At 34.2% G+C, this 26,527-nt stretch overlaps 3 protein-coding genes across 4 annotated transcripts; 2 read left to right on the top strand and 1 right to left on the bottom strand.

Annotated features, from left to right (window-relative positions):
* Nucleotides 1–25: 25 nt before the first annotated feature.
* LOC106132143 (uncharacterized) lies at nucleotides 26–14,345 on the top strand. Its single transcript, XM_060944925.1, has 9 exons — nucleotides 26–315; nucleotides 5,881–5,988; nucleotides 6,228–7,138; nucleotides 7,227–7,351; nucleotides 7,441–7,548; nucleotides 7,810–7,976; nucleotides 10,707–10,856; nucleotides 11,098–11,182; nucleotides 11,623–14,345. The coding sequence occupies exons 1-9, from the start codon at nucleotides 256–258 to the stop codon at nucleotides 11,730–11,732; spliced, it is 1,824 nt and encodes a 607-aa protein (XP_060800908.1). The 5' UTR covers nucleotides 26–255; the 3' UTR covers nucleotides 11,733–14,345.
* A 2,660-nt stretch (nucleotides 14,346–17,005) lies between these two features.
* LOC132901897 (protein misato) lies at nucleotides 17,006–19,735 on the top strand. The gene is made up of 2 exons (XM_060945033.1): nucleotides 17,006–17,631; nucleotides 18,314–19,735. The coding sequence occupies exons 1-2, from the start codon at nucleotides 17,158–17,160 to the stop codon at nucleotides 19,472–19,474; spliced, it is 1,635 nt and encodes a 544-aa protein (XP_060801016.1). The 5' UTR covers nucleotides 17,006–17,157; the 3' UTR covers nucleotides 19,475–19,735.
* On the bottom strand, nucleotides 19,679–26,302 carry LOC106133329 (calcium homeostasis endoplasmic reticulum protein). Of its 2 annotated transcripts, XM_013333027.2 has the most exons (14): nucleotides 26,042–26,302; nucleotides 25,795–25,965; nucleotides 25,406–25,689; nucleotides 24,731–24,893; nucleotides 24,089–24,236; nucleotides 23,611–23,687; nucleotides 23,244–23,442; nucleotides 22,604–23,171; nucleotides 22,313–22,446; nucleotides 21,621–21,788; nucleotides 21,016–21,131; nucleotides 20,616–20,745; nucleotides 20,070–20,242; nucleotides 19,679–19,886 (listed from the first exon to the last, which is right to left on the bottom strand). In XM_013333027.2, the coding sequence occupies exons 1-14, from the start codon at nucleotides 26,064–26,066 to the stop codon at nucleotides 19,783–19,785; spliced, it is 2,460 nt and encodes an 819-aa protein (XP_013188481.2). In that variant the 5' UTR covers nucleotides 26,067–26,302; the 3' UTR covers nucleotides 19,679–19,782. The 2 variants fall into 2 exon arrangements, with proteins under 2 accessions (XP_013188481.2, XP_013188490.2); XM_013333036.2 differs by lacking the exon at nucleotides 26,042–26,302 and having other exon boundaries at nucleotides 25,406–25,600; nucleotides 25,795–25,921.
* Nucleotides 26,303–26,527: the final 225 nt, after the last annotated feature.

The following is a 26,527-nucleotide window of genomic DNA, read 5'->3' as shown; positions in this document are numbered from 1 at the left end:
AGTTTTAGATTTCATCCATGTCATCAGTAAATAAATAATATTTGGAACAAATAGAACATCAATTGACTAATGACGTATATCCTCAGTTTAATTTGGGCCAATGAGAATGATTCAGTCTCGGTCACGTGGGACAATTCCTCCAATAGTATGGAAGACCATTCTTTGTGTACCTTTTCACATAATAGTAAAACAGATTGTGGTTTTTATGGAGTGAGTGGTGTTTTATATGTCAATCTAATGACATTATATGCGTAAATGTGTGAAATTCAGGATTATTTTATTGAGCAAAAGGATATTTATTGGAATAAATATTCGGTAAGTACGGTAACGTTATCAGTAAGTTGTGTTTTTGTCGTTGTTATGAAAACAAGATCCCGATACGAGTGGGAAAGTCCAATAGAAAACATGTCCCGCTCTTTTTAATGTCATTTGTAAGTTAAATCCTTATCCACATGTGCATATATCAATTGCAATGAAATTGTTTTAGGTATTGCCAATTACATGTCCTTTTTCATTATTCAAAATTAAAATAATTTAGGTAAGACGTTCAATGAAAATGGCGGGAAACCATTCGGAAACAGACGTTAATTGCCAACTCTAAAACGTGCCTGATCTAAACAAAAATATAGGTAATTATTTGTAAACAAAGTGTCACTATAATACTCAAGAAGGTACTTATATTTTGCTAAATTTCTCTATAAATACAGGTATACCTTCCTACCTGGAACCTCTTATTATTAACGGACAACCTTAGTAGGGATTCATTCATCTTTTGCATTCTTAGTAAATTTTTAAGTATTAGGTATTTCTTATTTTATAATTTTACTCTCTTTACAATTTTTTTTAATGATAAAATATACATATGTAAGTAAAAGTAAATTGGCGCCAATTTTGTATCAATGACCGTTGTATGTTTATCTTAGGTAGGTACCTACCTATAGAATAAACATATAGAGTAGAATAGGAAAAGAAAGTAGGTACCTACCTACCTGCTAATTCCCAAAATGGAAATATACCGAACCGAATACGGAAACCCTAATTATGAATATCTATCTCGGTAAGTAACTAAGTTGGTACCTACTTACGTTCTTGTTACCTACTAATAATAAAAAAGTTACCTACTATTTTATTAAATTAAATTCTTATCTTGTAGGTACTATTTATAGGCACCTCCTATCTACGTGTCTTCCAAAACAAATAATAAAAGTTCTTAATAAAATTTACAGTTTAATGTAAATTGGTTCTTTGAAATGAAACTTTCGAATTTCGAAGTAGAAACCTACCTACCTTACCTATATATACTACGTCTATTTACCATAATAATTTTATAGGAAGGCTATCTACGTATAAATATTAAATTTTGTATATTACTAACCCTACCTACCTATATTGAAATTAAAGCGAGCGAACGAATCTATCTAGTCGTATCGTAATCGTAAGCAAAATAAGTTCCCACGACCGATTTCAAGATAATTTCAAAACGTTGAACAATGAATGCATCATATTAGGAGCGTACATATCTGTGTCTGCGTATTCAACTACAAGCAAACAACGGTTGCATTGCAGTTGCTGTCTGCTGCAGTATTCGCAGGTGTTGCTGCACTTGTGTGCGTGTCGCTAAGTTATAAAGCTACATTCACACAACACTAGTTCCTTTTTACCTGCTGCTAGTCGTTTTTTCCAGTGTTTTTTTGACAGATTTCTATTTAGAATTTCTTTGGCCATATCAACTAGTCCCAAAAAATGTAAACACGCAATTATTGTCCAGACCTAGACATATTGGAAGAAATAGACCAGACAGATAAAAAAACAATTAGTACCTACCTACTAAGGTAGGTAGTCACTTTTTGGGTTCGATAGTAACTGGACCGATACAGAACCTATAAATGTTATAAGATTTATCTGTATTTTCTGTTTAATCGAGCATTATGAAAAAACCACCGATCCTATTGCGATGATACCTACTTGGAGGGTATTTTACCTTTATTCAGGTATTCCACCTAATCCCAATTTTTGTAGGATTGCGGGAAATTGAGAATACCTACCTAAACGATAATAAGCGCAAGCGAAGCTGGCCAAATATTTTATTGAAGAAATTGCAAATAAAATCTAAAGGTACCTATGTAATAACTCGATGCCTGTAATAAAAACCTATACGGAATTGTGCTCTTTACCGATGAATCAGTAATTTACGAGGTCAACGACCTCTCGTTCTTGTTCCATTATCTTTTCATGGCCGCCTAGGTTAGGCCTACCTACCTACTCTCTCTCTACACAAAATTTTTGGTAATTTTAAGACCCGGAAATCCTTGGTAGATTAGATAGGTAGGTACCTTCTGCCTATATGCCTAGGTATTCATAAATAGTTCATTTCTCGGAAACATTATCGCTCGTTAACCTAGAATCATGAAATATGACTAGAAACGCAAATGTAAAGAAATAAATCTAGAAATCGTTAATTGGTTAGGTACGATTAATTTATATTTTTTGTCATAAATACATTTTTTTTTTATATTTTAGGGCAAAAGACGACTACATCTGTGTCAAATCAAAAAATTACTTTTCATATTCCCTCTTTCTAACTCAACGTAATATTCATATTCGGGATGAGGGTGTTTTCTTCGCGCATGTAATCAATACAAAACGAACCCCTCCTAACACCTTCCTACTCGTTTTGCGCCGACAATGCGCGCGCAGTACGTACAACATAAAAAAATTCAGTCAGTTTTCGCGCCAAGCCGAAATCCAAATTTTCGGTATTTCAGAATCATTATCTGAGAAATAATAATTCTGAAATACCGAAAGTTATATTGGAATAAGTGCAGCTATTTTATATATACATTTACCATTTACTTTTTCATTTTGGATAAAAAATAAACGTACATATTTATGTGGAATACGCCCACATTTTCCATGCCGTCGATTTTTCGCGGCTACGTGAACGTCTACCACGGGCGCATGAGCCGACGACGACGTTGAGTTCAAGGCGAACGCGCGCGGTCAGGTTCGAGGACACGACGTCGGGCCCCTCACGGCGCCTCCGCAACCCCCCACTGTCTCACCATTCAGCTGAAATCTTGTACCTACCGTCTCATCTCATCCATGCAAACAAATGTTTAGTTTCTTAGATGAAATGTTGGCTGACAGATTTGACTACCTTAAATTAAAAAATTGAATAAAAGCTAATATGTACAGGTTACAGATTAATGGTATTAAAAAAATAGGAAAGATCAAAAAAATTGTCTTGGGACCAGACAAGAATTAGAAACTGAGAGTTGTCTCAATAACATATAGAATTGAATTTTTGTCAGCAACGGCAAGTTACATAAACAAAAATCAGATGATATCTTACGATAAATAAAACTTTTTCTAAATCTTAATATTATTTTATTTTTTTTATGTTTCAACTTGCCCTGCCTGTTTCATCCATCATTTAAGTCAGTCTTTCTGAAAAACCTGGAATATTATTTAATGTACGAATTTGAAAAAAGTACCCAACCCATTTATGTTTTTAGATTAGTTTAATGCAAAAAATAAAACTTGTCCATTCATACAACTCGTAAGCAAAATGAACTCGAAATTTAATAGTCATAGTTCATGGCCTACACTACCACCGCACGGCACTGGATATAAATAATGGACATATTTTTTATATCCTTCCGAATTTATTTTAACATCTACAGTACTAAAAATGTATGTTATTTATTATTTTCTAAAATATGTAAATATTACAGAAATTATAAAGCTCAAACAGAAATCCTGAATAAAGTCCAGTTAGCTTATTGCTGAATGCAATGCAAAAAGTAGGAATGTGAAAAAAAAATCGATTATGGAAAAAATCGATTAAAAATCGATTTTTTTAAAATAAAAATCGATTTTTATACGCGATTTTTTTTAAATTAATAATCGATTAAAAATCGATTTTTATAATTATGCAATAAATGCACTCGGACATTACGTTTTTGTCTTCTGGCTTGGAGCCCGGAACGCAAATTGCCAAAGAATACTATCATAGCTCCATAATATTACATTAACGCCATCTGTGCATTCTTTCCGTGCTTTTAAAACAGTTTAGATGATTCATTTAATCAATCATTCTCTAGATGGAGTAAGTCGATGAACAGTATTTTACCGACATTCGGTTAATATGTTATTCATTATTCGTTGCTGAAAGTTCCTTTTGTTAAACTTGATTGTTATAAACTTTAATTGGTGTTGATTAATTTGATTATATAAGAACTTACTGTTTCTGTTGTTTATTTTTAATGAATATATCTATTGATATAATGTATATGGCGTTTATTTTGACATTAATTGAAAAATTAGGAAAAAATCTATCAATATAATAAAATCGATTATTTTTTTAAGAAAAATCGATTATTCAGTAATCGATTTTTCATACTTAAAAAATAAATCGATTACATAAAAATCGATTTTTTATCAGCAATATCACATCCCTAGCAAAAAGGCGCGGTGTGAAACGGCTGCTGCCATGCCAATGTCATTAGGGGTCGATCCACCCTCTTCAGAGTCGGGCGTCTATCTCTTTCTGCCACCCCAATTTTAGCCTCTCGTTCGCACAGTGTCAGGACTTGGGACATATACTCAATTTGCTTAAAGTTTGGTTAAATTTCCTTTTAAATTCACCATTTTCTTTTCTATCCCTTGTGTTTAATAACCCCATTAATGGTGGGAGAATGGCAGCGATCCCAATTAGTTATTGCTTAAATAAAATAATTGAAAAAGTATAGGTACTCCTACTACCTTTATTATTTTATTTACATTAACCTCTTTCATTAGCGTTTAAAGTTATTGTTGGAGTTGTGTGGGTAGGTACCCACCTACAAAAGCTAAACCAAAATTACAATTTTAGTAACAGGAGGGCCAGGGGTAAATCGCGATAGTTTTTACCTCTTATCAGTCAACGCACTCAATCCGTTGATTTAGGTCGCATTATGCTACTTTAATGTTACGTAAAACAAGTTACGATATGGGTGATTACGATATGCCTATTGCAGTTTCGTTGCATATCCAAAAAACAACCTATTATGTGCATATTTACGTACTAGTTAAAAAGAAACTCAATTGACAAAGGATGACCAGTACCAAATGAAGATGAAAGTAAACCATGTATCACACTATTTCTTAATGGGCTAAGGCATATGGTTGATGGCATAGAACGAGTTATTTATAGGCGCGCCGCGCCGAGTAAAAGCAGCTACAAAAAATATCGTCCCGAAACTTTGAAGCCTTGGGTTGGTTCCGTTCGCTGTTACTGTTTTTTTGTATACGTCACTAGCGACCGATCCAGTCCAGACTCATGCTCACGTCCAGTAAATCCAAATTTTGTTGGTGTAGGTCGACACTTTGAACAACTTGGATGTGTCAAAGTATCAATGGATGCTACTAATAGTATTTTATTTTTAAGAAGAAGCACGAAGGTGTAGACATGAGTGTATTGTTCTATGTATACCTATGAGAATTATAGCTTTACAATCAAATTACATAAAGGCCTATTTTCATTCAGTCCAGTTTATTGTAATTTTATATAATACCTACTACATTAAACGTAATTAAAATAACATCAGTCATTATTCTAGGTCGAACTTTGTTTTGCGTTTTACAATTTTACTCCTTCGGCGCTACGTAGCGCATACCAAAGAGCCAAACAGGTTTGAGTGCTACGAAGTGGTTTCATTGTCCCGGTCCACTATCCCATACTGTCTGTTATATTCATAAGAAAACAGAATTGGCGCCAAATATGACATTTCTTGTATTATCATCATATTACCAACACGAGTTTTTTGTATTACGAGTATGTGTGTTCTTAATAGAATTGAAACTCCTTTTTGAAATTATGATTTACTTTCTTTTTTCTAGATGTGCTCAGAAATGGATTTGTATATCACCGACTCACTCCAAGACATGCTGGACATGGACATAAAAAATGAAATAGCTACAGATTTAAGTAGTATTACAGACTTTTCTGTAAGTATGGTAACTAAGAAATCCGCACTTACAGTTTGCCAATAAATAAAAAATATATATAGGCAAACTGTAAGTGCGAAACAGAAATTGCTTTTACTATAAGTCGCCTTTAAACTAGTTCAAATATTTTCTTTATTTTTCTGGTACAATAAAAGAGATGTATTATGCTTTGATATTCTAGATATTAAAATAAGTATATCTGTTTTACATAAAAAATAACTACAAACTCCTAATTACAGGACTCATTAGGTTTAAATTTTGCCGAAATGCCTCCCTTACTGGATATGGACACAGACAATTCCTCTACGTGGCTAAATAACACATCTAGTTTTGTACACAATTTAGATTTGTATGGCTCAGAAGCCAATGCAGTTATGGTCAACCCTAACTCAGTGATGCCTTCTTCATTTGCGGAAACTCCTGTAAAAAGTATTGTGAAGGAAGAAGCCTCGAATTTATTACTAACGTCAGCCATCAATACTGATTTAAATAGTATCACGTCACTGCCTAGTCCTAAAGAAGAAAAAAGCCATTTAACATTTTCGCCAAACACGATAAAAGTTCCAAAGGCCGAGATAAAGACCGAACCAGAAGAGCCTGCCCCCAAAAAATTAGAAGAAGCCACACAGATGGTCATTTATGTTAGAAAACAGGAAAAGAACGTTGTTAAGGATTTACTAAAGGATCTAGAAAAGACAAAGATGAATACCACAACTCCCACCACCGTAAGAATAAAGGCTTCACAAGCTGAAGTTCTAAAAGTTAATAACAAAAGTTGTTCCATATTAAATTCAAGCCAAAAAATAACGCAGCAAATAGGTGCTAAGACAATTATTTCTGGTAATATACACATATTGGACGCACAACAATCTAGAACAATTTTAGCTAATAGTAACAAAAGTCAAGCGACGACAATATTGATTGATAATTCCTCTTTAAATAATAATAAACAAATCTTTAAAACGTCATCAGTTAGTGGAGCTTTTACAGTAGATACTAGCCAAGCTAAATATGTGAGTAGTAATAACAACAAATCGTCAACGGGTGAATTTCCCAAGCCAGCGTATTCCTACTCATGTCTTATAGCCATGGCATTGAAAAACTCTAGGACAGGAAGTTTACCTGTATCAGAAATATATAATTTCATGTGGTAAGTTTTCCTCGATTAACTTTATTGGAATGATTATATACTGGAAAATCTCTGCAGATTGTTTATTTTTCATTATTTTCTATTTCAGTCAACATTTTCCATATTTCAAAACTGCGCCAAATGGATGGAAGAATTCAGTTAGGCATAACTTAAGTTTAAATAAATGTTTCGAGAAAATCGAAAAACCATCTACAAATGGAAGTCAAAGAAAAGGTAAAAATATTTTCTTTCTCTTTATCTAGTTTCGTAGTTAGTTTACAAGTTAAAATTATAGATTAAATTGTGATTTTTCTGTTTTGCAGGTTGTTTATGGGCTATGAATCCATCAAAAGTGGGGAAAATGGACGAAGAAGTGCAAAAGTGGTCAAGAAAAGATCCACAAGCTATTAAAAAGGCCATGGTTTATCCAGGTATGTGAAAATTTATGCTCTTGAGTTAATTGAAGATAATTTTAAAGTATGTAGTAAAATCTTGAGGACCAACTATCCATATTTATATGAAAATCCTAGCTTGGAAGCATTTTTTATCGTAACGAATCTAGTAGATAACATAAATAATTATAAAGGAATAGGAATGTAAATAGTCGGCACTAGTGTATGTATTTTGTTGACGGTACTATGAAATCGTGCTTCAATATTCTTCACTTATCACGAAACTGTAATTGATTTCAGAAAGTTTAGAAGCCCTAGAGCGCGGGGAGATGAAATACAGCGGCGTGGGAGGCGACACCGACCCCGACGACGACGCGGACGTGGACGCGGACGCCGAGCTCGACGCGGACGTCGAGATCGACCCCGAGGTCAAGGAGGTGGAGGAGGAAGACGCGGTCATAGAGCAGGTAACAATGTGATATTCAGGTTCGTTTAGAAAAGACTTACCTTTTACCACAGTTAAACTAAATTCCCGTTAACCCCATGAGGATTCCTAGAAATAAATATTTTATGCATTACTATTTTCATCAAAATCGGTCTAGCTGTTTTACCGTGAAAGCATTATAGACTATCAGTCTTTCGCATTTACACATACCTACCTAAGTGCTAACGTAAAGAGATACGAAGCCACGGACATAAGACAAATGAAGAAATGGAGGGTAACTGCTGTTTTTTTTGGTTCAATATTAATTAAAATCCTCGAATCGTGGGACAAAAATATTACAATGAAAACACTGACAACACAAAAATTTTTATCATTAAATTGCTTGCTTTGTAAAATCTCTTAATATCTCATCAACCTTGAAATCGGTGTTGTGATAATAATTACATTGACGCTTGTTTTTATGCAGACAAATAATACAAGGAGTCAATAACCTCTGTGTTTAAAGTAAATTCAATTTTGCGATAAGTGAAAGAAAAGGTGGTTGACTCGAATAAGCCTTGAATATTTAAGAAACTGCTTCCAATAAGAATATAGTAAAAAATAATTGTCGTTTTCAATTGTTTAACTACAAGCCACCTGTGTTACTAACAGCTGTGAAATATTTGTTATCATTTATTTTCTCGTCTCTTCCTAACTTCAGTGTGTCAACACATGAATAGTCATTTTAAATCAAGAAACAAAGTGCGTATGTTTGTAAAGAATATTTTTAAGCAGCAATTCATCCCATTCGTTATTTGTACTAGTCGCAAATCTTTGTAATATATACGTAAAAGAAGAAAGGCAAGACGAGTTAGAAATGAGGCGAAATAATAATGAATCGAAATACGAATTGGAAGAGCTAGGAATAGGAATGTTTCGCTGATCGGAAAATTCGCGAATCTCACTTTTTCTTTTTTGGAATCGAATCCAATACGGTTAATAGAACTACCGATGACTTCAATATGTGTGAAAGAGTATTATGGAACTTAATAACGTGTTATAGGTAAATACCTACCAAAATGAATTACACGAGCTTTATCACAAAGGAGATGGCCCAAAACTGCCCTAGGAACGTATACATAAATGGTATTTTCCTATAATACTGAAATATTAATTTATTAATTATCATGTATTAATTTTTTTCCTAGAACTTGTCAAAATGATTTTCTATAATAAAAGATTCTTAATCTTATTTCACTTCCTTTCATGGCTTCCTTGACAACAACGAGTTAAGTGTTGCCATTCAAAAGTTTTTATTAACTTCCCGTACGATTACTGATTTCGATTTAATCGATATTTATGAACATGTACAGTATATACGCTTAGTAAGAAGCGTTATTTTGGGACCACTTCAATATTTTTAGGTATATTTAATAACAATCTATATATTTTTCTTTAAAAATAATTTGTTTGCTGTACATTTGGAATTGATTGTGTTACTTAAATCGATAAAAATATATATTTATTAAAAATCGATTTTATGATCTGGCAACACTGGTCAGACCGACGCGAAGTTACATTTGAATTGAACATCTCTCAGACGTCACTCGTTCGTTCATCCGTTCTTTGTTTCGTTGATCTGATATTTATAATTGTTTATTTATTTTGTTTTGAGTAATGATTTTAGTCGGCGGTGGCACTAGTTTCACATAAGGGAGCCCCTTAAACCTAAATCAAATGGGTGTATCATGATAGACGATGGTGCTAGAAATCCATCACTATTTTGATTTCCTGTTTTTAACTATACGCCTCATGGTCTTGCTAAATATGGCCTTAGATTTTGTATAGCCTAAGGGATAAAGACAAGTAAGATTTTTAGGAGTAGCATACATGATAGTCTCACGTGTTTGGGGCCTGTTGCCATAAAACACAAAGATCACATTTATCAAGTTGGTGGGGCGTATTGTTAAATCAAAAAAATCTATATGTTCAGTTCAGAGTGTATTTGAATACATGCTGTTGTTTGTGTTAATAGAATTCTCACATACATTACAAATAAATATATATGTATTTCGTTAATATAAAGAATAACCACGCGGGCGAAGCCGCGGGGCAACAACTAGTACCACTTATATACCACAAATAAATACAAATTGCAATGGTACGTTGATTTATTTTCGCACCAGACTAGTTAAGTGATGTGTAATGTGTATGCGACAGTAAAAACTCCTGAATAAAAACTTATAGCAAAAGCATTTTATAAGAAGTTTGTTGATTAATTGAGCCAGTAGATGAGGAAGTTTATTTTTAAGATTGTAGACATTTGACAAGTTCCTGAAACTTTTTTCATACAAAATATGAATATACAGTGATTCAAGATTATATAACAATAGTTGTTTTGTGTATACATTCCAGGGCAGTCGTCCATACTTCAATTGGGCCATCTCCTTTTTATAACAAAATATGGTTTTTTTTTATATTCAATTTGAAGACGCAATTTTGCTTTATTGTGTAAAACCGTGTGGTTTAAAATAAAACCGCTTTATATCATTCCTTTGGATGTCGTAAAAGGCGACTAAGGGAAAGGCTTGTAAACGTGGGATTCCTCTTTTAGACGATGGGCTAGTAACCTGTTACTATTTGAATATCAATTACATTATGCAGCCATACAGCTGAACGTTCATACATTCGTTTGGAGACTGTTGCCTCTGATAAGCAAGAGACATAGACGTGAGTGTATGTATATATGTGAATGATAATATTAAAATTACAGGAGGTGTCAGACCAGGAACTAGAAGTTGAAGAGGTGGTAGAAGGCACGGGCATGGTGGGCGGCACGTACCGCTTGCTCGCCACGGGACCTTCCTCTCTCAGCACGTACATCACAGATGTGGAGTCTGGAGATGAAGTTAGCGACGTCGAGGTATCCTTATTTTTTTCCATATTCACACTGTCGTTAATTATCTTATAGCTTTTTCTTAATTAAAGTTCGGCAGATTTTCTAATGGAACACTAAGCATAAAACACACTAACGATTTACTATGTAATTGTTATAGGACAATCAATAGATTGATGATCAAATAAATATCTAATTAATGTTTATAAATTATTCTTGTTATATTTGAAACATTTCTAACTGACGATTCGTTTCTGATTGTTAACAGATTTTAGACCGTTCCTATGAAGATTCCGATTATGATATGGGAAAACCCATGAAACTGGACCTTTCTGTTACGGAAAACTATACAAGTAAGTAGGATTTTCTTTGCAAGCTAAACATTTTTATAGGAAACAAAATGTTCAATAAGTTAATTATATGGTGTATATATTTAATTTGCATAATTACCTTGTTAATAAAGATAATAAAAAGTATAAAGCAAAGTTGCTTCCCACGTTTATCCCTATGTCTGTATGTATGCTTTGACCTTCAAAACTGCTCTTCGGATTTCGAATTAGTTTTTTTTAATAGATAGAGTGATTAAAAAAATGGTTTTTATTTATATGTATAAATGCTACCCTTGGAAAGCCGGAGCCAGTTGCTAGTATTATCTAATTTTATATTTAAATGTTAAATTTTAAGAAAAGTTTTAAAATAAGATTTGTTATAAAATACTAGAGAGAAAGCCTAAAAACTCAGTCCGCGTAAATAGCAAATAGAAAGCAATAAAATAAAAACATCACTTTCACAGTTCATACGCCGAAACGAGCAAAAACAAGCTTCATTTATCAACCCGTCACCACCCAGACTCACACCAGCAGAAGAAAGACGCCCCTGGTCAACCGAGTCGCGTTAATATAAGAAAAACAAGGTAGGATTATTATAAACATTGTGATCATACTGTAATGGGGTCAATCGTAAAAATTAAATTGTGTTTCGCCAGTGATTGGTCTATTTAAATTTATAAGTAGAAGGAATTTGAAATTTTTGAATTGTAATAATGTAGCTGTGAATTGTGTGCATGTGTGGCAAACGCCCCTAACAAAGGTGTCTGTACCAGATAAGTGTATTTATGTTTTTTGTGAAGACCGAACACTTGTTACATATCAAACACTGTAAAATGTTTCCGTTTATCTTTCTTGACTTGACATCCTTATTCAGGTACAATTTAATGTAGCAATAGAGTAAATTTGTCAATTTCTTTTAAGTGGCTGGTATTCAGCCATTCTGTCAGTACAAAAACAATAACATTGCTTTTGTAGCGACGCAAGCTGAACGTCAGACTATAAGTGAAGTGTAGTAATGTAGTTGTTTTATCAATGATGTTCACAAAGTGTCGATACAATAGCAAACGCAGTAGCGGGTATAATAAGTAAACATCCCACCGCTGATTTATGTACATAATTATATATATTTTTCTTTAACAAAGCTGATGAGCTGCACTATTTGTTAATAATCTAACTATATCTGCTATAATTAAATTATAGCTTTCGTCTTACTTTGTTTGTTTAATTTTATTTGTATCAAACATCAAAGCTGGTTTTGAATATATTGACTGTGCTATTTAATATTTAACTTGATCCCGACTGCAGGAGTTTATATTGGAATGTTTAAAGTCAATCTGAAATTGAGCTATAGCATGCTAAGTGTACTATGTGATTAAGTTGATTTTAACTTAATAATTACGTGTAAGCTATTACTTGCTTGTTTATAAGTATTAAGTTAATTAAGCGGTTAAGTAAAATAGAAACGAGTCTTTTTTTGAATAAGTTATCACCCCTCTTGCACCGTGCGCCTTACCCTGGTGGGCGTGGGTTTAAATAAACTGTCATTTAGGGAAGTACATGGAAAACCACTTATAAACTTCATACTAAACTGCTTAATCACTATCACGAAAAAAATGTTAAAATTAACTTGATCACTTCGTCACTTCAACATATGACTTAGATATGAAGATGACGATCTTGATGTGTTAAAAAAGGGTTTGTGTTTGAAAGTAAATCTCGAATATGAAACTATTCACCAAACTTAAGCTAATTTATGTAATAAGTGCATAAATATATGCATTAGAGATCCGCTCTTTATTTCTTTGTAAAAACATCGAGTTTCGATGCACTTCGAGCACTCTGGTTCCAAGTTAAATATGACAAAACTAAATAATTACTAAAACAATAGTTATTTAAATAGGTGGCTATCTTTAACATGTCCTACTTTTTGTTTCTTTATTGATGGTGCGAGCCAAACTGATTTCATATGAATATTATTGTCAGTGTGAATGAATCTAAAACGGGCAATGTTGGTTGTGTAAATTGGATCTCTCGAATCGGACATGTTGGTTGGTATGGCGGAATTTGTATTATTAGTATAAGTTATCAATTCAAAACGATATATTTGTTACAATGTTCGCTATCGGTGTCATTTGGTTTGGTCTATTGATTTTAAAACTATGATTTAATTATTGAAATGAACAAAATGATACGCAATCTAAGCACGCATATAAGTGGCATTTACAAAAACAGGGTTTTTATACTATCTATAGCACTACCTACAATATTTTTATGAAGGGTTTCAGTTCTACCTATAAGTATTTAAATTAGAATGCCATTTGGTATAGTATTTTTTCTGCTATATAAAGTCACTATACTAAGAACCTATCAATTTTGAATGGTAAATCGTTTCATATATCCTTTATAAATTTTGTATTCCAAGTACATTTGTGCATTACCTAGATAGTTCTCACATAACTGTAATAGTTTTGCAATATTAATCAATTAGAATAGATAAAACTGTGATATGAAATTTACTATAAATTGAGAAATTGATCAATTACCGACGGATGTATGAATGGTATAGTATAATTGAAAATTGTGTGTAATTAGGTTATGTACCCAGGTCCGAATTGAAATGATACTGTTCTCTTACTATTTGGAATTGGGTACAGACCTTACTTTAAGACAACCATTTTGCTGTAACTGTTCTAATTAAATAAAGAAAGCGAATTAGTGCAACAATTGCCTAGGGCGACGAATCATTCAACTTTTACATTCCCTCGCCCTAATTACGATAGTACTAGAAGTATTTCGAAACTGTAACCTTACTTGTGTGAACGATACCTAGACTAGAATGTTTCGTTGAATGAAGAATGTTAAGTACCTATGTACAATACAACATTAACCATTCACAAAATCTAGTTTTAAATGATTTACAATTTAGTGTAAATCGAGCCATTTTTCGTATGGAAGTTCGTTCTTGTTAGAAATAATTTTGTGTAAGTCGTGGTGTCTGTGGTATGTTGAATAAACTGCAGTGTCGAGCACTGGAACAGAGAGGATTAGTTGGAATATATTTAAATTTGGCTTGAAACGCCCGTATAAACGGTGACATCAAACGAAAAAAAAATCAAAAGTAAATAAAGGGTACAATAACAAAATAAAAGTAGGTGCTTTTGTATACTGATTTTTAAAACAAACCGTGCAATTTTGTAAATATTTAGAATGAATAGTATAAATGTTCGCTTTTGTACTAATATTACATAATAATGCAGTCATACTGTAATCTAGATGAATTAATTTGATCGTGTTTGAATTTGTGTATATTCACAATATAAATTTATGGTCATAGTATAAAGTTAAGCATATAAGCAGAATTGGTAAATACATTAGACATTTTATAATGCGATTTTTATAACATGCTCAACATCTTTTGTAACCATAGTTCAAACCATTAGAATCTTTTCATAATATTGTCAGTAAGAATGTTTAATATTAATTAATATAATTCGTTTGCGCGCCTTAGAATCTTCCTGAATAAATAAGATGTTAATAATGTAATAAGAACCCAGTTTTAGCGTTGCTAGCTATAATTTTGAGTAAACAGAACTAGTAGATAATGTATTTTTCCACTGCCAGTATTTCAACATCCATGTATCAAATAAGATGTAGAATATAAGGCAAGTAAAATAGTGTTTTGTTAAGTAGCTTTATGTTAATACTAAGTTGAATGATTTTAATAACATTTTTGTAATAAAAAAATAAAAATTAATGAGTACATGTGCGTGTTATTATTTAATCACTCATTTAATTAAAGTATTTTTTTTATCTTCATGACTTTTCGGTAGCCCATTGTATCTAAGAATCTAAGTTATATCTTTACGGTCCACTCACACCAGAGACTGCCCGGCATGTGATTCGTCTGAATTCAAATAAAGTTTTCTAGAAATTGTCGATGCTTTTCTTGTATGTAAAGCTTTTACAAGTGTCTGGCTTAATCAATAACCTCGAAATCATGTTCATGCTGCACTTGATCAATGTATCTATTTCCATTTAAGGCCTCAATGGGGGAGAGATTGTCTTATCCTGTCATGAAGTGCCGGGAACCAAACGGCACGCTTTGATACCACTGTAATGTAGCAAAAGAACAACCAAACACCACCATAGAGTAGGGGCCATAATCTGACCATCATAACAAATAGAAATTAAGGAACCGACAAACCTAGATGAGTATCATCTGTCTTATAAAATCTGTTTAATAATCTTCACGCGTTATTTGTTTATAAGGAGCCCTACAAAAATACTTTTCTGCTTTTATTACAGCTATTTTATTAAGAAATCGAAAAAGAAAATGCAATATTCAAATATGCCGCCAAAACGCAACTTCTAGCAATATGGCGGCCATGGCATGCAGTGACGTAAATTTCGTGTAAATATCATACAAAGCTTGTTGGTGTTTCGAAAAGTTTTGATTTTCTCTTGTTTTATTTAACTTGTGCCACGTCATATGTGTGAAAAATTATTAAAATGAGTTCCTATAAATGTTGTGCAGTGCCTAAATGCACTTATACAACAATAAAATCTCCTACGAAACCGTTTTTTTCTATGCCGATGGATTTGAATATTCGCAAGAAGTGGTTTCAGATCATGATCTAAGATCAGTGGTTACCAAGATATACTTACATTGATGTTTTAACATTTCTCAGTTCGGCAGCATAGAAATCTGGATTGTCTTTGAAGAAGACGCCACTTTTGGTAGGTTTCGACTGTCAGCTTTCGCGAAATTGGTTTCCATTATTAAATACCTATGTTATCTGAGTAATCCTGAGCGATCAAACACTTATAAAATCTTGAAAAATAATAGCGAACACTAAGCTAAGGAACAGTACGATCCACAGTCTGTTTATGGATAATTGACGTCATAATAGAAATAGCCAATCACGTTCGTTTTTAGTCACGTGACAGCTGCATTAAAAAACCTAATTTTCTGAGACGGATTTTGTTAAAATAATGCAATATTTTTATCTCGCGTTATTACAAATCGCTCCAAAAAAATAATATTAAGACTGATGACATAAAAGAAATGTATATTTTTATTACAGTCAAATAGCCTATTAGATACCTACTTTACGTACATTTAATCACGTCTATATCCGTTGCGGGGTAGACAACAATTTTTAAAATACTGATAAGCCATGTTAACTGTTTGGCATTGCATTTTTTTCTTTCAAAATTCCAAACAAAAATATCAATTTTTTTATAATACTAATCTAGAGCTAAGAAAATATCAATTGATATTTTTGAGAAAACTAATAAAATCCATTATAACTTGGTGACATAACATAATCTTCTACTGCTAGCTTCAATTCATCAACTGTGTCTTTTTATCCATCAACTGGAAAGGAAAATAAGATTCGCAAACGAAAACATAACCTCTTTGGGCAATTTAAGTTTATGCATTCGTGTTTTTTTTACAGTCTTGAAGAGACTGAATTGATAGGCCACGTTCAGATGTTTGGCGTAACAAGTTGCTAGCCTAAAAGAAGAATCCCAAGTTTATAAGCCTATCCCTTAGTCGCCTTCTACGACATCCATGGGAAAGAGATGGATTGATGTCGGGATCCATAAGTAGGTACCTCAAGAAAGATCAAGAAAGATGGTATCTGACACCCAAAAAGTCTAAAAAATATCGCCAGTTAAGACTCGTGACTCTTAGCTTTGGCATGCTGTGTACACCTTCTTATCATTTTTATTTTTATGGATTGACCTAAGTGATTGACCTGGTTGTCTATGGTCTGTATTTTTGTGGAAAATACGGAATTACTATCCAAAAAAATAATATGGTCACTGTCAAAATGACATTGATTTATGGAAACCACAACAAAACAAGCAAATCCGATCCGATTCAAACCACGCTTTTTTCTCTTTGTGGAGATCTCTAGGGTTTTTATATTTATTTTAAAGTTATTTTATTTATAACATCTATTTTTCTTGAAGTGTCACAATTTTTCCTTAATATGTCTACTCGGGAAATAGTTACCTTGCAGTTTGGTCACTACAGTAATTTTGTCGGTGCTCACTTTTGGAATATTCAGGAATTAAGTTTTGATTACACTGGCACAGTAAAGACTGAAGTGAACCATGATATTCTGTATCGCGAAGGACAAACTGCAAAAGGCGAGGTTACTTACACCCCAAGATTATTACTTGCGGACTTAAAGGGTTCTCTGAAATCTTTACCAGCAACAGGCAGTTTGCCTTCTGATCAAGAAGAAATTGATGCTCTTTGGGAAAATATAGAGAAAGTAGAAGAGCCACCTGCTGAAAAGAATCAGTATCTGGTGGATATTGATTCCGAAAATGCATCAACCTCTGCAGCAAAATATTATAATTTAGATGAAGATGTTAAAACATGGACAGACTTTTTGTATCCTCGTCTTCATCCCAGAACTGTGAATGTGGTGAAGGAATTTAGACATGGTGATGACAAGGTAGGTTATGTACTAGTTCTAGATATGTCTTAAATTTAATAGTAATAATTAGATTTGACCAACAATGCAGTCTTCCTCCTCCTGGTGTTAATCCTGGTTTTCATTGTCACCTCTGGAGAGGAGCCTGGGTTGTGCTGTAGACCACAATCCTGGACTATATGAGTCAAGTCTTAACACAAAGCAATGAAGGTTTCCTCATAATGTTTTCCCTCACCTTAAGACCTTTGATTGGCAATCAAACTAACTGAGATAAAATTAGACAAAATGGTCAAGGAAAAATTAGTACTTACCTGTTTTTCATGCACATCACTCAGTTTTACCTGGCACCTTATTGATTCAACCACTGACACTGTAAAGCAGTAACAACCTAAATTATCAGTGAATTTGGGTAGATTGATGGGCTGTTGACTGTACTTCAAATAGTGAAATATTTGAATAATGCATAAAAATGTGAATTACAGTTCTACAATCAAATAAACACAGTGAACTACCATATATTATGGGTGGGCACTGATATCAAAGCCACACACAATTATTTACAAAAGCTGAGTCTGTTGAAAATAATAATGCAAATTACATTTTATACTGAAATGATTTGAAATTACCTTTTCTCAGAATTTGGGTTCTGGTTGAAGGGTCTTCTTACAGGATTATAATTGCAAGACCTTTTTTTTATTTTCAGGAAAGCTTCGACATATCAAATACTGGCCGTTCAATATGGAAGTCTGAGTTTGGTGATGACTTTAGTGATAATATTCGCAGATATGTTGAGGAATGTGATAGTATTCAAGGTTTCAATGTCAGTTTTGATAGTACTGATGGATTCTCTGGATTAGCATTAGGTTGTATAGAACATTTAGCAGATGAATATTCCAAATCAATTCTGGCATACCCAATCATTCCATCATATTTTCCTGATAATAATCCAACTACACAGGAAGAGAGGGATAAATCTAATATAAAAGATTCAATAAGACTAGTCAATATAGCATTGACAATACAAGAATTATCAGAGCATGCCTCTTTCTTTGTGCCACTATGTACTGGAGAAAAGGGGTGGCGCAAACCAGGAAACCCCAGGTCATTTGATTATGTCAAATATAATCCACAGTTCTACTATCACTCTTCAGCTTTATTGGCATCAGCAATGGACACACTGAGTCAAAAATACAGACACAAAAGTAACTTTCATACTTTATCAGATATTTGTGCAGATATGACTGGTTATGGCAGGAAAATGGCAGCAGCTTCTTTAGGACTACCTTTCACATTTGGGGAATCTGAATACTTGATAGACCATTTGAATAAGACTACCAGGCCTATATTTTCATCTATCAGTCCAAGCTGCAAAATTGCTACTGACAAAATTTTTCAACTGATCACAGTAAGGGGCATTCCAGAGAGTTACCTGAAAGCACCTTTGAAAGAAGCCAAAGAACAAATGAATCTACCTGCATATAGATGTAACAATGTGAAAGAGATGTTTCAGCTTTATTTCCAATCTAGTAATTTTCTCTCAGCCACAAACATTACAGTTTGTGAGAAGCCTTTAGAGTTGAAAACACCATATCCAAGGATATTCTCTGAAAGACTAAATAGATATGGCTTTTTGAAAGATGTTGATAGACAAGAAGCAGTTGAGAGTTGTCCCACGATAGCTGGATATCACAATGGCAACTTCTTGGCAGATGTACTGGAGAAGTTGCATAGAGAAGTGAGTAGAATAAAGTTCGCGAAACTGCACAAGTTCAAAGAAGAAGGGTTAGAGGCTGCTGAATATATAGAAAGTTTAGACAAATTGTCGGAATTCAAGGATAATTATGAAGATGAGCTGGAATTGTGAGAATTTCTTTTAGGAAAGATATTATTTGTACTGTATCAAGGCAGGTTGGGCCAACGAGAACAGAAGTTGCAGTGTGATATGGTTTGCAGAATAAATGCAGAATACCCAAATATATATAGGTAGTCAATGATGAATTTAATTATAACAAGGAAGGGAGAAGTACAATTTCCAATGGTTTTATATTAAGTAAATAATAAACAATGATAATATTAATAAAGTTTATTGACGATTTAGATAAAATAAACCATTATCTCACACTCATTGCTCGCATTGTACACATTTACACCAATCTTATCCTACAACAGCGATCACGATGAACGCTCTAGAGCTCTTTCCTTCATTCTCGTTATAAATGCAGCACCTTTGTTCTTTCTGAAGTTCTCATAAGGGTCATTTAGATTTACACCAACACCTGAAAAATACACCTTATCTTAATAACCATACAACAGTCTTTGATATTATTCACAAGATGAAAAGCTATAAACTTGGCTAAAAAAAAGCTAAATACTTTTAGACGATAGGTTAGCAACCTGTCAAATTCAAATCTTGGTTCAGCTCGGGACCACTTACTGTTTTCTTTCCACTTTATCTGTACCTTTATACTGATCTTGTTTGTCCCTGACGGTGCCTCCGCTGATAGGCTCGGCGATGCCCTGCCCGGCGGCGCCGAGTCCGCCCGCACTCCAGCCCATCTTCTGTAGCAGCTGGTGACCTTTGTTGGTGGAATCTATGCCACTTGATGTACTTGGGAGTGATCCCCCGCTGCCCCTGTAAATATATTGACAAATTTTAAGACTGGTGTGACAAAGCTATATCCACATTTACAAGTGCGAACAATTGTTATACTCTCACACTTTACTGCTGTACCAATTTTTTTAAAATGTTAAATACAAAATTAAGAGCGTCAGTGGTCTAATCGGTAAGATGCTAGGTTCAACTCCCACCTCTGCCATGAATCAATAACTATTCTCAAAGTTATGTACATTCAGGCAACTGGATGTGTAACCATGGATTCAACATAGTTACATTAGGTTTACCTGCAAGTTGCGAAGGTAAGATGGGAGTCGCTTCGTGTAAAAAACTTGACTCACCCACCTACACCTCTCCTTAGAGAATACAACCTGCACTAACTTAAACTTACATAAAGCTAGGCGGCGTGGGCGACCGCGATCGTTCTACTCGCCTCGACCTTGGAGAGTCGCGATGTCGCTCGCGCTCCCGAGACTTGCTGCGTGACCTCGACCTTGACCGTGACCTCGACCTTCTGCGACCTTTAAAAATAACAAAGATTATTAATTTATATGCCTACTCTATTCATAATAATTCTTACAGGAATAAAACGTACTAAATTCTTCGTGTAAGTATTAAACTAGTATTTTACACGCTTGATCTAATTTTGATCGTACTTTTAATATCTTGATTCCCATAGGAGCAAAATCTCAGTAAAAACTACATGAAATGTTGAAGATTTAGTAACTTTTAAGGGTAACATCCATCATTTCAATATAATTTTTTTAATAAAACAATTTAGTTTTTACTACCTTCTCGTTCCCTTTCTCTTCGCCAAGATGATGAGGACGACGGTTTTCTTTTGGGGGAAGGTGACCTCGATTTTGATTTAGCTGGAGATCGCTTTTCTGGCGTTCGACTTTTTGACCTAGTACGTAACGAAATTAAATAAGAATCAACACTCACGAGTTATTCAACCAAACAAAGTATATATGTATCACACATGCACTATCTTTAGCAGACTATGATCACAGAAAATTTTAAGACAGGCTCTGATCTCTAGATGTATCATTTAACTGTAGTAATCAGAGTCTGTTTTGTTAAGTCTATATTGTTTGTTATAAAGTAAAATTAGATTGGGCTGAATGACTATGATAGAGAGAATTGTGCTAATATATGCCCACTCCCGGGTCCAGGCCGAATAAAACCAGGCTTGCTTGACGCGCAAGATAATTTGGTCTACAAACTAGACAGTAAAAAACTACACTACAAAATAGAAGTAAAAAGTGACAGAGGGTGCAAATGGGTACATGCAAAGATTATTATAAGATTCATTCTATAGCAAATATATACAGCCTATCTGAGGGTATGTGCTCTAACTTGAACAACATAAATAAAATTATTAAATATAAATTACCTATATCTTCTACCAGGTGGGGTGGGTTGCTTCTGTAAGTCTTTAGGTATTGGGCTCGGAGATTTTGATTTCTGCCGTCTCCCTTGAGCAATAGCCTCCTCTTTATTTTTCCTAGCTGCATTTTTGGCTTTGTAATACTCATACAAACCAAGTTTCTCCCAGCCCTCACTGAAAACAAATGGTTATAAATTAATCTTACGAACTGTTTACTAATTTATTTTGGATGGTGAACTTATACAATAAAGTTACTGTCCAAATTTTTGATTTTCTTTTTCTAACAGGTATATAATTAAAATAGGAATTCTTCTAGGTGATATGCTTAGCAATCCGTCCCTATCAGAACCTCAATTCCATCATTAAGATATTCAGTTGAATGTTAGCCTTCTGGAACTACTGGTTCTCTCCGAGAGTTAGGCAGACTACAACTATCCAGTTACCACAATTCCTACACACTTCTTTGGCTTCATGCAAGTTCGTTGCTTTCAGATACTTTTGTACAGACATTTCGCCAGGACGTCCTTAATTTGATCAAGATACGTTTATTTAGTCCTTCCTACTTAAACATCTACATTCAAGCTCAAAAATATGCAAGATATGTGCTTAGACAACTTGCTTTCTTCTTCTTCATCTTCTCTACATGTAGTAACTAACATCTTATAATTATTATGAAGTATGAATTCTGTGGTGCTTACTTGTCCCTTGGTCGCTCATGGTTGGGCGCGGCGTAGAAGGCGTCCACGGCGGCTAGGAGTCGCTCGTTGGGCGGCGCCGGCGGCGGCAGTCTTATGTGCGCGGGATCTAACGGCTTATATCTGTCGTCTTCCAACTAAGATGAAAAATCAGGATAGGGTTATGAATCAAGTTAGATTTAATTTAGTTTGAAACTATATCTCTTTCTAAATATAGATAGAACTTAATAAAATGTCTTTAACAGACCAAAAACTGAGAATGTAACGTCTAGCATAAAATTTTAAATAACTCACCATTATAAGAGGAACCATTAATCCTGCAGGCAATTCGAAATAAGGTACTGAGGGCATTAAGTCCTCATTATTGATTTCAGGGAACGGAGGGAATCCAGGTGGGGGCTTACTAAGATCTGGAAGACCATTCTGGAATGCTCGTAATGCTGAGTTTTCATTTGGCTCAAACCCAGGCGGTGGTAAGGAGAAATTTATATTCGGCAGATGGGACAAATCTGGCTCTTCAATCTCATTCTCAACTTTTTGTTTATGACCCGACATTTGATCAAACATTTGACTGTCATAACTGTTCTCGTTTCCGCTCAAACTGTTATTGGAAGCATAGTTGTCGCCGCTCTCACTCCCGTAATGTTTATTATTACTATTGAAACTTTGGTCATAATTCCCCATTTGTGAAAAGTTCTGATCATAATTATTATTTTGAAAGTTATTATTCTGTACATTGTTCTGCTGTTGCATGTTTTCTTTTTGTTCCAAATTCTGTATTTCAAGGGCGCGTTTTTGCATTTCAAATTGCTGTATTTGTTGCATTGTGTGCGTTACAAACGCTTGGTGCTGTGACTGGTAGCTGAAAAATTAGATAATTGTAAGAGTTGTGCTCAAACATAAAGCATACAAATATACCTAATAAAATACATACTTTTCAAAAGTTGTTTTTGTTTGCTGTGTCAAGTGAGATATTGCATTGGAGTGTTGAGCGATCAAGTTATTCTGATACTCCTGGTACGAACTGGTGGGGCTCTTCATCTTGTCAATGACGGCTGTCTCGAAATAATTAGACTTGGACTCCCAAAGCCGGAGCAGCTTGTTCAATTTAGCCTCCTGCTCTTCTGTGACGGCTGAAACAGCAAAATGATTAAAGAGTTGTCGCAAACGCCAAGAGTCGTAAGCAAGTTACCTGACTGGCACAAACCGCAGGCGATGAACTCTAAAGATGCTTAATTGAAGATGAGAATGCACAAACGAACAAGACCTACATCTTGAGGGCATTATTATAAATATGTTACCTATACTGGCATTGCAAAACATTGGAACCACCACATTTTCCAAATTTTTCTTGAGATCTTCTGCGTTTTTGCGTGCACTGTAATTAGGAATAATAGTATCATAGACACTGCATTGATATGATAACAAGGGGCACACAAGAGGATGTTACAAAAGAAAGATACATTTGAATAAAATAAAAAGAACTAATTACAATATTAAAAATTAAAACTAACCCACAATTTTTTCAAAGAGAAAGACTTAACTTAGGGTATTACATTTTTTTCTTATTAAGTACTTTACTATATGGTGTTCTTTAATCACTTGCGAAAAACTGTAGAATATTCAATTGGTTTGTAGGTCAAATAAAGAATGTATTATTTTAAAATGTTGAAGTCAACTTATAATTACAAGAAATGAGAGATTAGTGACAAAATATAATATCGAGACCCAAGGCCCATAATAAAGCAGAGTGTTAATCTGTAACCTATCCATACTAACCAGTGATGGAGGACATCGTTGACAAGGTATATGATGTGGAGTTTCTGGGTGAAAGCGGCTCCTGGTTGCGTCACTTTACGGAGCAGATGCTGAGCTATCACTTTGCCTGCATCAAATGACGTGGCATGCTGCAATATCCAACCTTTGCCTGAAATTACATAGATAGATAGATATAAGCTTTTTGTGAATCTGTACCACACTATATATGTGACAAACAATAAAAAAGGTTAACATTTTTTCTTTAAACTTATTTTACTTGTATGCAACAGTGGCACAAAAGGTTTAGAAGGTGAAATTACTAATTGTTTCAACATGTCAATAAACTTAAGCTTGTAGATTCCATAGGGGATGTGGAACTATAAAAGATTTTTTGATATATAAGAGGGGTTTGGTGTTTATTTGTTTGTTCTGTGAGGGAAAAATTTGTTTTTGTTTTAACTGAAATAATATTAATTCAAAGCATAGTGGCTTCCAACTTCATAACACAATATTATAATACAGTTTTTTTAATAGTGACTCAAGAGGTTAAGTTTATATGTATAAGCCCTGAGTAGCTAGGGCGGGTCGCTAGTTATATACAAAGAGGTTGAATTTCATAATCATGATCTGTGATTTGGTTTTAAATTAAAAATGTATTACTACCTGATGAAATGCTATCTTTAGTGCAAGTGTCTATGATCGGTTGTAATATACTGTCAAGTTCAGCGAGGTTGACATTGTTCTCTTCTGCCATCAACTGGATGGTCTCCACCTGAGCCTTGCTCACCAACTCATTGATCTTAACCTGCTGTTGCTGAATCAACACCTAAAAAGTTTTATCAATTTTTATTTGCAACACTAACAGTAATCTAAAGACAATATTATAAGTATGCCTTGATCAATATAAAAAAAAAATTATTCAATATAAACTGGGATTAACTCTATATGTGGCCTGACTATGTCAGTACCTATATGATGAATGAATTAAGCCTGTAAATAAAGATTTCCTATTAAAAACATTGACAATTTATGTTTGAAAAAGCAACATGCAACATTTATTTAATATTCAGATAAAGATTATTTTGTTGTATTTTGTAAAAAAAAATTAGAATTATTTAACTTCTTATATGAAAATAAAATCTTATTAATGTATGAGTAAGAATCAAAGCTCATTTCTGTACTAAAATCTTATTGGCTAGGCCCAACACCAGACTATTTTCTATTTATGTACATAGCCAACCTAAAATAAAACTAAAAGTACATATTGTATAGTCAAAATAGGTACCTATCAGATAAGATAGCTTTATACATAAACAAAAATATATCAAGAATACTGACCGTGTGTTGTGCATTCAGATTATTTTCTGATTGAGTTATTTGTTCTTTTAGGAGTGCAATCTGGGTGTTCACGTTTTCGACTTCACTGTTAGGGTGCGGCGGCGCCGGCGCGGAGTTGGCCGCCAACCACTGCTGCAGCGCGGGCGCCACCGCCATCGACGCCGCGAGCCCGAGCTGGGCGGCCGTTGCGCCGGCCTGTTGGGGCATTACATATTGCCTGTTCTGTGCCATATAAGCCCCGGCGGGAGCAGGAGCCGGCTGGCCACCGGCCGATTGCTTTAGAACTATAAACAGCGGAGGGTCACTTGAAACGGTTATAACAAGATGCAACCAGCGATCGGGCGCGACCGCGAATATTCAACTGCCATCGTCATGGTAAGTATGCTTACTTGCTTGCTCTGTAGTCACTTTGTACTGGTAATAGTTGAAGTACTCCCCGCCATACAAAAAGCTGAATTTCGGGTTGTTCTTCTGTTTGGTCTTGGTCATTTTCTCGAACTCTGGCCCATTTCTAGCGACAAACTGAGCGAGTTTGTCGATAATGTTGCGTAGATCTTGATCTGTAATTGATGTAGATTTTATTAAGAACCTTTAATATAATAACATTCCACTCAATAAATAATCTCTGAATTCTACCTTGCGGAGGCTGCGGTAGCTCCATTTTTTTTATCCAATTGAGGTTAGGTGCTGTCACGGTTAACTGTATCGAACTTTTGGTTTCACGAACTGTCTTTTCTTCATAATATGTAAGTAAATTGTTTGTTATGTGGATTACGCATAAATTCGATGCTTAGCCTAAACACACACATAAGTAAATACACTGCCAATCTAAATTTTCATTAATTCACAACAAAGTATCATTCTGATTTGAGTCAGCCATTTGTAATTATTTATTAGGGATGTGCAAACCAAACGAAACATCAATTTATCGATGACTTACTTAAAAAAAAATTTCATTATTGCAAAACATGGATGTATCGATATTTTGCCAAAAATATTTAAAAATCATTTCATATTAAGTTTAACAACATAATGGAGAGCATTAAAAACGATGTTTATGCATTCGAATATTGCATCCTTCTTTGTTAATGAACATTCGTTCTACAATCACGCGAGAATTTC

The sequence above is a fragment of the Amyelois transitella genome, chromosome 7, assembly GCF_032362555.1.
Source record: "Amyelois transitella isolate CPQ chromosome 7, ilAmyTran1.1, whole genome shotgun sequence".
NCBI classification, from domain to species: Eukaryota; Metazoa; Arthropoda; class Insecta; order Lepidoptera; family Pyralidae; genus Amyelois; species Amyelois transitella.
Note: the sequence above shows the minus strand (reverse complement) of the source record. Positions and strands in the feature narration are given on the sequence as shown.

Bases quoted from the DNA above. Each gene is read 5' to 3' on its own strand.
- LOC106132143 (XM_060944925.1), top strand. From the start codon at position 256: ATGTGTGAAATTCAGGATTATTTTATTGAGCAAAAGGATATTTATTGG. The intron at 7,352-7,440 runs GTAAAAATATTT...TCTGTTTTGCAG, and splicing joins AAATGGAAGTCAAAGAAAAG to GTTGTTTATGGGCTATGAAT. The intron at 11,183-11,622 runs GTAAGTAGGATT...TCACTTTCACAG, and splicing joins TGTTACGGAAAACTATACAA to TTCATACGCCGAAACGAGCA.
- LOC132901897 (XM_060945033.1), top strand. From the start codon at position 17,158: ATGTCTACTCGGGAAATAGTTACCTTGCAGTTTGGTCACTACAGTAAT. The intron at 17,632-18,313 runs GTAGGTTATGTA...TTTTATTTTCAG, and splicing joins TTAGACATGGTGATGACAAG to GAAAGCTTCGACATATCAAA.
- LOC106133329 (XM_013333027.2), bottom strand. From the start codon at position 26,066: ATGGAGCTACCGCAGCCTCCGCAAG. The intron at 24,894-25,405 runs GTCAGTATTCTT...AAAACTTTTTAG, and splicing joins ATCTGAATGCACAACACACG to GTGTTGATTCAGCAACAGCA. The intron at 24,237-24,730 runs GTAGTAATACAT...ATGTAATTTCAG, and splicing joins TAAAGATAGCATTTCATCAG to GCAAAGGTTGGATATTGCAG.